The 10144-nt window shown below is 39.0% G+C and overlaps 1 protein-coding gene across 1 annotated transcript in view; it reads right to left on the bottom strand.

The window, feature by feature from the left end:
• Positions 1-475: 475 nt before the first annotated feature.
• PRTG (protogenin) overlaps positions 476-10144 on the bottom strand; it is a 126604-nt gene continuing 116935 nt past the window's right edge. Inside the window, exons 16-20 of the mRNA XM_039462893.2 lie at positions 9812-9994; positions 8339-8459; positions 6280-6442; positions 2847-2951; positions 476-2449 (exon numbers count right to left, since the gene is read on the bottom strand). Of these exons, the coding sequence (XP_039318827.1) occupies positions 2195-2449; positions 2847-2951; positions 6280-6442; positions 8339-8459; positions 9812-9994 (827 nt within the window). The 3' untranslated portion in view covers positions 476-2194. The remainder of the gene's footprint in view (positions 2450-2846; positions 2952-6279; positions 6443-8338; positions 8460-9811; positions 9995-10144) is intronic.

The raw sequence follows: 10144 nt of genomic DNA, 5'->3' as shown, positions 1-10144 counted from the left end.
TGCGATGAATTCCGTCCTTAGATAACTCACTGGGAGACTCTGAATTTAGTCCAGAAGTGGCTGCTGGCATTGAACTTTAGTACTGATCACATCCAGTTTGGCACACAATTACATATTTTAAAATGCTGTATGTACAGTCATTGGACTAGCAGATGATGCTGGGACTATTATCTGCTAATTTTCTTTTGATTTTAGAACATCCATCAGTTAACATGACCCTGCCCTCTCTATGAACAAAGCATTTCAAGTGTAAACCCATTAAGACTCCTCTTTTTTTTTTTTTGAGACGGAGTTTCGCTCTTGTTACCCAGGCTGGAGTGCAATGGCGCGATCTCGGCTCACCGCAACCTCCGCCTCCTGGGTTCAGGCAATTCTCCTGCCTCAGCCTCCTGAGTAGCTGGGATTATAGGCACGCGCCACCATGCCCAGCTAATTTTTTGTATTTTTAGTAGAGACAGGGTTTCACCATGTTGACCAGGTTGGTCTCGATCTCTCGACCTTGTGATCCACCCGCCTCGGCCTCCCAAAGTGCTGGGATTACAGGCTTGAGCCACCGTGCCCGGCCAAGACTCCTCTTAAAATGAGACTCAAAAGTCACTTCTAGAAAATTTGAAAAAATACTTTTAAAAGGATATGGGACCCCTTCCCTACCCCTGTTTAGTTATTTATCCTCTCTCACTGCTGGGCACCTAGGTAACCTTCTCAGGACTGAGAAAAGGCCTATGTTATGTAGCTGAGTAAACAATTTGCTGATTTCAAACCAGCAAGAGGATTAACTCCCTCCTGGAGTTAGCATTCCTCATTCACAGCATTGACACTGAAGGAAGATTAAGTAGATAACAAATTCTCTTAAGAATTCAAGAAAACGCAAGTAAGGTGGTAAAGCTCTGAATATTTATCCCTAGACAAAACCTGCACTTTAAAAAAAAGCCTCGTTAAGATACTATACATCAAAGTAGTTACTGATAAAATCCAAGAAATTCTTAAGGCAACTTTTTGTACTTCTGTACTAAACAATTTCATGAATATTAAAAAGGGGTAAGGCAAAGAATTTCATAATATATACTGAAAGGCACTGTTACCATAATAACTTCAAGGTCATTTCACAGTCTACTGTTGCATTCATCTTCATTCATAACAGTTTATGAAATTTCCTCATTCCTTTAAGCCAAACTGGGATTAAAAAAAAGAAAAGGAAAAAAACACCTTAACCCATTTTCTTTAAAAATCCATTTTCTGCGTGGGGTTTTGCAACTAACACTGGCAAAGTTGAGGATGCTTTGCAAACCAGACAGTGCAGCCTTTGGCCAACTGTCAGGCAAAGGAAGACAGGAAAGGCACGGTTCCAGGCAGGTTGAGGTTTGGAATATAGGAGATAAAGCATTCAGACTCCAATGTCCAAAACATAAAGGCCTTTTAAGCAAAAAGATCCCTATCTGCTACTGAATAGTTCTGTTCTTAAAAGAGATATACCTTCTTGCTTTGATCATTCATTAAAATAAATAGTCCCACTTTTCCTCTTCTCAGTGTTTTAACAGTCCTCACAGCCAGAGGTATGAACTTATCCAAACCATGCGGATGTCACATTTTTTTTTAAAATCAGAGCTTCAGATAAACATTCTTACTCATCTACCTATATGACTCCTTTGATCACACACATTACACATACAGCAATGAAAACACAATACTACTAGGAAGTATCATTGGTTATGTAGCTGAGATAAACTATAACAACAAATGAGGTAACAAAGTTGTCTTCAGAGTTTGCCGGGGGGCAAACTGAGGTAGATAGTCAGCAAAGGGGCTTTCAAAAGTCTTCCCTTTGCTCCAGTGATATATTCTATAATCCAGTCAAACATCTTGACTGTTCTTTCACATTGCTGACAATGAAACATTCAAATTACACAAGTTTAAAAACAAAAAAACACATTCAAAAAAGCTGAAATACCCCATAAAGATATCCAGATTTTCACAAAAGGCTTTGGCTCCCTGTTCATTGTCCTTCGAACAGACTTACTGGTGAGAATACCTGAGTGTGGCCGTCTAGATTGGAAAATTGTTTTTATCAAAGCATAGCATGGCAGATGGTGACTGCAGAACTGAAGAGGAAGTCTGCTCAGTAACGGATGACACAGCCGGGTCGTCACACTTCCTCATGGTGGAATCTCCACCTGAATCACTGCCAGTGAAAGAATCAAAGGCCGGGGGGAGTGGTACTTATAACCGAGGACAGATGTATCTCATCGTTGGACTCATGAGAGAATCGTCCAGAATCCCCAGTCTCGTGGCTGCCTTCACTATTTGCTGAATGTTCTGTATCAGGTGCGACACCAAAGGGTCTTGAGAAGTTGGTTGTCTGCCCTGGGGAGTTGGGGGAATCTTCATCACTGATTAGTACAGTAGTGCCTGGCTGGTAAAAGCAGACGGCTGGAGTAAATCTTCTTTGAGGCTAGGCCAAAAAAGATAAGACGGCAATGAAATAGCAGGCTGATCAAATCTGTGAGCAAAAGCTCATCAGGTCCCTACAGAAGGTTGGGAGCACATCAGAATTATCTATGGCAAGCAAAGTGTCAAAAGCTTCTTCAGTGCTTTTGATGCATGCTCCTGCTCCTATTCCTTTCTCCACTGACCCCAATCCTCACTGAAAACCGCAGCTCTGATGACTGTCCCAACTCCCGTTCAGTTATCACTCAGCTCAGCTATCTACAGAGCCATGCCCCAAATTAATAAAATCAAAGCCGTAAAGAACACATAAAATTAAAGCATGAATTCACATTTTCCTCTTTTTTAATGATCATTTCATATACCATGCATTGCCAAAGATTTTTCTCATTTAGACAGGCTACCTGCTGAGCTTGTATCTTCTTTGAGTCTTGGAAGAAAAACCATTTTTTCTTAGAGTTGTTTTTAATTATAGGACCATAGCTATTAATTATCAGGTCAGTTCCTCCCTGGGGAAATAAAAGAGGGGAAACATAAAATATCTTGGTATCACAGATTTCAGTTTATCACAAGCAGTGCATGCTTTAACTTTTACTATTTGCTTTGCATTTCCCTTTTTATTTTTATTGTATTTAACATTCAGGGAGTACACATACATGTTTGCTACATGAGTATATTGCGTAGTGGTGGGGACTGGGCTTCTAGTGTACCCATTACCCAAATAGTGAACATTAGTACACAAAATGTTTAAATGTTTAAAAAAAAGATCATAGATGTCATAAATTCTTCTTTAAAACAAGCAGTACAACATAGTCAAGGTATTTGTTAGTGGTCAAAATGATATAATAGGTTTATTTATTTATTTATTTATTTTTTTGGAGACGGAGTTTTGCTCTTGTTACCCAGGCTGGAGTGCAATGGCGCGATCTCGGCTCACCGCAACCTCCGCCTCCTGGGTTCAGGCAATTCTCCTGCCTCAGCCTCCTGAGTAGCCGGGATTACAGGCACGTGCCACCATGCCCAGCTAATTTTTTTGTATTTTAGTAGAGACGGGGTTTCACCATGTTGACCAGGATGGTCTCGATCCCTTGACCTCGTGATCCACCCGCCTCGGCCTCCCAAAGTGCTGGGATTACAGGCTTGAGCCACCGCGCCCGGCCTTATAATAGGTTTATTTTTAAGATTATACATAGGCCGGGCGCGGTGGCTCATGCCTGTAATCCCTTGGCACTTTGGGAGACCAAGGCGGGTGGATCATGAGATCAAGAGATTGAGACCATCCTGGCCAACACGGTGAAATCCCATTTCTACTAAAAAAAAAAAAAAAAAAAAAAAAAAAAAAATTAGCTGGGCATGGTGGTGCACGCCTGTAGTCCTAGCTACTTGAAAGGCTGAGGGAGGAGCATTGCCTGAACCCAGGAGGCAGGGGTTGCAGTGAGCTGAGCTCGCACCACTGCACTCCAGCCTGGCACCTGGCAACAGAGCAAGACTCTGTCTCAAAAAAAAAAAAAGATTATACATAAAATATATATGCCAAAACATATTAAGATAAATATGCTCTATCTTCCAAAACTTATTTTCAAATGGTATAGCAAGCAAAAAATATACAGAGAAAGATATGGAATTATAAGATGTTAACAATTACTAATTTCTATGTTCAATACATTATTCTCTCAACCTTTCTGTATGTTTGAAAATTTTAAAAAGCAGATGGGGATAAAAAAAACCATAATGAACTCACATATGTGCAACAAAATGACATTAGGTGGAGTATGAACTCTAGGGCTAACCCAAAGGAATTAAGAGAGAGGTTCTCCAAACGAGTTTCTCTCCTTCACTTCAGGCCTCTACACCTCTCTGCTCCTTTCATTTGTTTCTTTTTTCCCCAACATCATCCTCCCTCACCACTCTGCTTCTCTCCTCACCTCTCTCAGGTCTACTTCCAAACTAGTAATAATATAATCACAGTACATGTATTAGTACTTTTTAAGCTCATTTAAAAGTTTTAGGTTCTATGTTTTAGATTGATTTGAAATAAGTTGAATGGCTTAATTTGTATTAGAAAGTAAATGCTGAATTAGGTTGCAAACAAAAGACAAGAGAAATAGCAAATACCCATTTATTCCTAGTTACCTATAATACGTATTGTATGTAATACTGTGCTAGATACAAGTAAATTATATCTGTTGAATATAATTGCATAAAATTTAATATCAAAATTTTGTTATACTTCTGTTATTCTAAATTTTAGGAAGGGATAAAGGAAAACTAATTTTTTTTTTTTTTTTTTAGGCGGAGTTTCGCTCTTGTTACCCAGGCTGGAGTGCAATGGCGTGATCTCGGCTCACCGCAACCTCCGCCTCCTGGGTTCAGGCAATTCTCCTGCCTCAGCCTCCTGAGTATCTGGGATTACAGGCACGCACCACCATGCCCAGCTAATTTTTGTATTTTTAGTAGAGACGGGGTTTCACCATGTTGACCAGGATGGTCTCGATCTGTCGACCTCGTGATCCACCCGCCTCGGCCTCCCAAAGTGCTGGGATTACAAGCTTGAGCCACCACGCCCGGTCGGAAAACTAATTTATAACAGGTTTTGGCAAACTTTTCCTTTAAAGAGCCAGACCATAATGATTTTAGGCTTTGCAGGCCACATACAGCCTGTGTCACATCATCATGACCTTGGGTTTTATTTTTGGTAAACAACCTTTAAAAATGTAAAACACAGCCAGGTGCGGAGCCTGTAATCTCAGAACTTTGGGAAGCCGAGCGGCCAGGGTGCGGTTGGTGGGGAACAGATCATCTGAGGTCAGGAGTTCAAGACCAGCCTGACCAACATGGTGTAACCCTGTCTCTACTAAAAATATAAAATTAGCTGGGCATGGTGGCACACACCTGTAATCCCAGCTACTCGGGAGATTGAGGCAGGAGAATTGCCTGAACCTGGGAGACAGAGGTTGCAGTGGGCTGAGACTGCATCACTGCACTCCAGCCTTGGCAACAAGAACCAGACTTGGTCTCAAAAAAAAGGAAAAAACATTCTTAGCTCAGAACGTAGCTACACAAAAACAGGCCACAGGCCGGCCTGGTTGGACTGTTTACTGACAACTGAATTATAGCACATTGGTTACAGGAGCCATTGCAATAATACACAATATCTAAAGTTGTAATGTGACTAAAATCATTTTAAAAATTGGTGTTTACAATGCCTATGATGGCACTATCATTATTACTATATATATACTGGAGAGGACGCGACGTAACTTCCTCCAATAGTGTTTCTCTAGTATATCCAACTTTCTTTATCCATAAAATGAAGGATCTTGAGGCACCTATTTAGATGTTCCATATTTGAAAAAACGTCATTCATACTTGGGATGTTCTGATGAGCAATTAAGTTCAACAATTGACCAAACTAAGTAAAATGGATTAACAAAAAGGTGACCACCCAGTAAATACAGGTCAGTCCAAATTATGGTAAATATAGACTAATGACCATGGTACCCTTGGTAAGGCAACCTCATTCCATATAATCTCACCTAATTGAACTTTTGTTACCTCCTCACGTTTTTCTGTAACTCTTTCTCACCTTTTATCTCTCCTTACCTTTTCCCCCTTAAATATTTTATGTAAAGAATGATCTGGGTAAAATTTCAATGTTTCATTAATAAGAATATTGATATAATACTCTTATTATATAAGATATATAACTTTTAATTATAGGTCTTACATATAAAACATATAACCAAATTTTTATAATTTTCTGGTAAGTACATTTTTACACATAAAGGAAAGAGGAATGGAAGAAAGGCGTATGCAGCGAATCTCGCTGCTCAGTACCTTTGCATCAATGAAGCTATTTGGCATGATCATTGGCATTAAAGATTCTTCATTTCCTCCAGTTCCTTCCAGATTCTTTCCTACATTTCCACTAGCTAAGGAGGCACTGGTACGAGGTAACTGCTGAGCTCCATTCTGTGCCGTCTTGGAAGCAGATGATTTCCTAAAATATTGGGAAGAAGAGGAAGTCTTCTAACTTCACAGAAGATACAGGCAGATGAACCACCTGGCCTATCAACAAAACTTCGCAAACAATGACGTTCTTTTAATACCCATTTCTCAAATATTTTTAGAAATGCATGTTAACTTACTGCTGCAAACTTTTATTATTTAAAAAGGCATCTTTATTTCTTTTTGTCTCAATGTCTACTTAATATAAAATTACTCTCTACAAACAACTGTTATTGCTTATTCGTAATTTGTGTGGAAATTATAATTTTTAACTTATATTCTCCCCGTAAGGTCTGAAGATTATTACACTAGCATAACAATTCACTTTCCAATTAATGATGGTAAATTTACAATTGTACTTCAAGATTTAGGCATTACTAAACAATGTGCATAAATACTTTATTTAAAAATTCTTTAAGTGAGAAACTTTGACAATCCAAGGCAGTTCTATATACACAAAGATGTTAAAACTCTTTAATTAATTAACATAAAGTTTTTGAGTAGTATGTTTCTATGGAGAAATAGGAAACATATAGAGTAAACTGAAAAATCTATGCTAACGGAGGGTGTCTAATGATGGGGATTACCTAAAACAACTTGTATTTGACGTTAACTTTTTTTTAATTCAAAAAAATAGCATTAAGAAAATAAATGAAAACAAAACCCAAAATATAAAGGTTAAAAATAGACAAGTTTACTGAATGCAAGTTACTAATGAAAAGTTAGCCAAAGTCAATCCACAGATGAGAATTCCTGACAGAGTTTACAGATACTCAATCCTTGGTTATTACATTTGTCTTAACCCTTGCCTAGAGAATCCCACCATACGTCTAGAGAACTCTTAGGTTCTCTAGTGAAGTGACTTAGGCACTTCAGGTACTGTTATCGAAATATAAAATATTTCAGATAGTAAGAAAAAGAATTTCTTTCATAAACATGATTAATTGTGCCTTTTCTTTTCTTTTCTTTTCTTTTTTTTTAATAGACAGGGTTTCTCCCTCTGCTGCCCATGCTGGAGTTCAGTATTATGATCATAGCTCACTGTAACCTCCAACTCCTGGGCTCAAATCATCTTCCTACCTGAGCCTCCTAAGTAGCTAGGACTACAGGCATATGACCACCATGATCAGCTAATTTTAACATTTTTTGTAGCAATAAGATCTCACTATGTTGCTTAGGCAGGTCTCAAACTGCTGTCCTCCCAAAGCTCTGGGATTACCAAGGTCTGATTACCACCATGGCCGCACAAGTGTGCCATTATTATTACTTTTGTAACCAAAGGATATTCTATTTCTCAAAATACTAAGAAAATGAGGACACTAGGCCAGGAGCAGTGGCTCATGTCTGTAATTCCAGCACTTTGGGAGGCCAAGGTAGGCAGATCATTTGAGGTCAGAAGTTCAAGACCAGCCTGGCCAACATGGTGAAACTCGACCTCTACTAAAAATACAAAAATTAGCCAGGCATGTTGGCAGGCACCTATAATCCCAGCTACTTGGAAGGCTGCGGCAGGAGAATCGTTTGAACCTGGAAGGTGAAGTCTGCAGCAAGCTGAGATTGTGCTACTGCACTCCAGCCTGGGCGTCAGAGTGAGATTCTGTCTCAAACACAAAACAAAATAAAACAAACAAACAAAGAACACATAAGGACACTAGGTCCTCATTTAAGAATGTTTTATTGTCATAGTAACATTTTCAAATAGCAAGAAAATAATCTCTTAAAATGAGCAATTTTCTATAGCTATAAGAACTCAGGGAACAATAATGCACATTTATTTTAAAGTAGGAAATCCCAGTTACTCTAAAAGACACTTGATTTCCATTTGTTTCCTGTGGCTACTGTAATTTAAATGTTTTTTACCTCAACATCTCTAGCAATGGAAACACACCTGGCTTTACTTCGGTATATTAAGATGAGAACACAGATGAGGATGCAGGTCAAGGCTATGCCAACACCTACAGCAATGCCAGTCATTGATTTTTGGTCCAGATGGTAATATCCTGAATAAACTAGAGGGGAAAACACATTTACTCAGAATCAATCTATTCAATTTATTATAATTCTCAGATACTTGCTTTTCCAAAATTTTTCTTCAGCTCATTGGAAAAGTTTTGACATTATCAATATCAAAGCAGAAAAGACACACAGTAATCTTTAATCAGTGGTTTCAGAGACATTTATCTTCCAATATTAAAGATTTTAAATATGAATTTTAGATATCGTATTATAGCAGTCATCAACACCAATTCATAATTTATAAAATTAACAGGCACAAAGATGTTCTTTGATAGACCCAATAACAGATTTTATGTCATGCTGCCTTAAAAGCAGATCTGTATGTTGAAGATTAGTTTTCCATTTACATACACTAAAGCAGGGCTCTCATAACTACCTGTGAGTCACTAGGGATAATGTGAAAATGCAGGCTCTGATTCACTAAGTCTGGCATGGGGCATGTGATTCTGTGTGTCTACAAAGCTCTCAGGTGACGTCATGCCGCTGGGTTCTAGACTACTCTGAGTGGCAAGGTATTTGAGAAGTCAGTATGAGTCTTGCTTTCCATTTCCCTGATAATACGGTAGCTACCGTGGCTCTTTCCTGTTCTTAAATCTGGCTGCCCCATCCTGTTCTTTTCCTCTCTCATTCTAACACACACACATCCCTGGCACCGAATAACCACTCTCTGCGGAGCTAAGAGCCCTTAATCCTGCCCTGAGTTCAGCTGGCATTTCCTCCATTTAGAGCGGCCCCTCTTCTCCACAAGCCTACTCCCCAGAGAGGAGGCAAAGGCAGTGTCACTCCTGTGCTACAGGGGGCGCTGGCCTTCTTGAGAACACATGGACAACTGTAATGACCACAGCAAGGATGGCTCTCTAAAGATATTTTTTCCATTTGCTTTTCTGAAGAGAGGGGGAAAAAAAAAAAACCCATCTTTTTCTCCAGAAAGGTTGTTCTTCTGTGGTGAAAACTGTTCATGAAAACCATGCTCCCTTCTTAACTTGAACACCGCAACCACCACTGCTGTTTATTTCTGTGAAACCTCCCAGGAAGCCCACTCCCACTAGCTCACGGCTGATGTGGCTCCTCTGTCTTTGTGAATGCAAAGCCGGAAGAAGAATTAACTGGAAACACAGTGGTTTTAAAACTGCAGTTAATTCTAAGGCAATTTTGCCTCTTTCTAGGACTACGGGGAAAAGCCACGCAGCTCCAAAACATCAGAACCTCATCAACAACAACTTAAGGAACTGAAAGCCACTTTAGGGATATGACAATTGTTAGGAGTGGAAATAAAGTGTAAGGGAGAATATATTTTTTTTTTTTTTTTTTTTTTAAATCACAGTGATTATGGCAGTATACAGACCTTTGGCATCTGCAGCATCTAAACGCTTGGGCCTCTGATTTGATTCAGAGGTTTCCTTTGGAAGTACTGCCAGCTCCACAGAATTTGAAAAGGGTCCTTCTCCCACCTCATTGGATGCTGATATCTTGACAATGTACACATTTCCTGCTACCAAGTTTTCTAGCAAAGCCATGGTTATTGCTCCTATAAATACATCAATTACAAATTAAGTGAATGTTTATCTTTCATTCTTTCACTCATATTATACACTGTCCTTTATTTTTTAAAATATTTTTCTGATTATAAAGATGCCACATATTTATTGTAGACCATTTAGAAAATAAAGAGAAATAT

The sequence above is a fragment of the Saimiri boliviensis genome, chromosome 2, assembly GCF_048565385.1.
Source record: "Saimiri boliviensis isolate mSaiBol1 chromosome 2, mSaiBol1.pri, whole genome shotgun sequence".
In the NCBI taxonomy this organism is placed as follows: domain Eukaryota; kingdom Metazoa; phylum Chordata; class Mammalia; order Primates; family Cebidae; genus Saimiri; species Saimiri boliviensis.
Note: the sequence above shows the minus strand (reverse complement) of the source record. Positions and strands in the feature narration are given on the sequence as shown.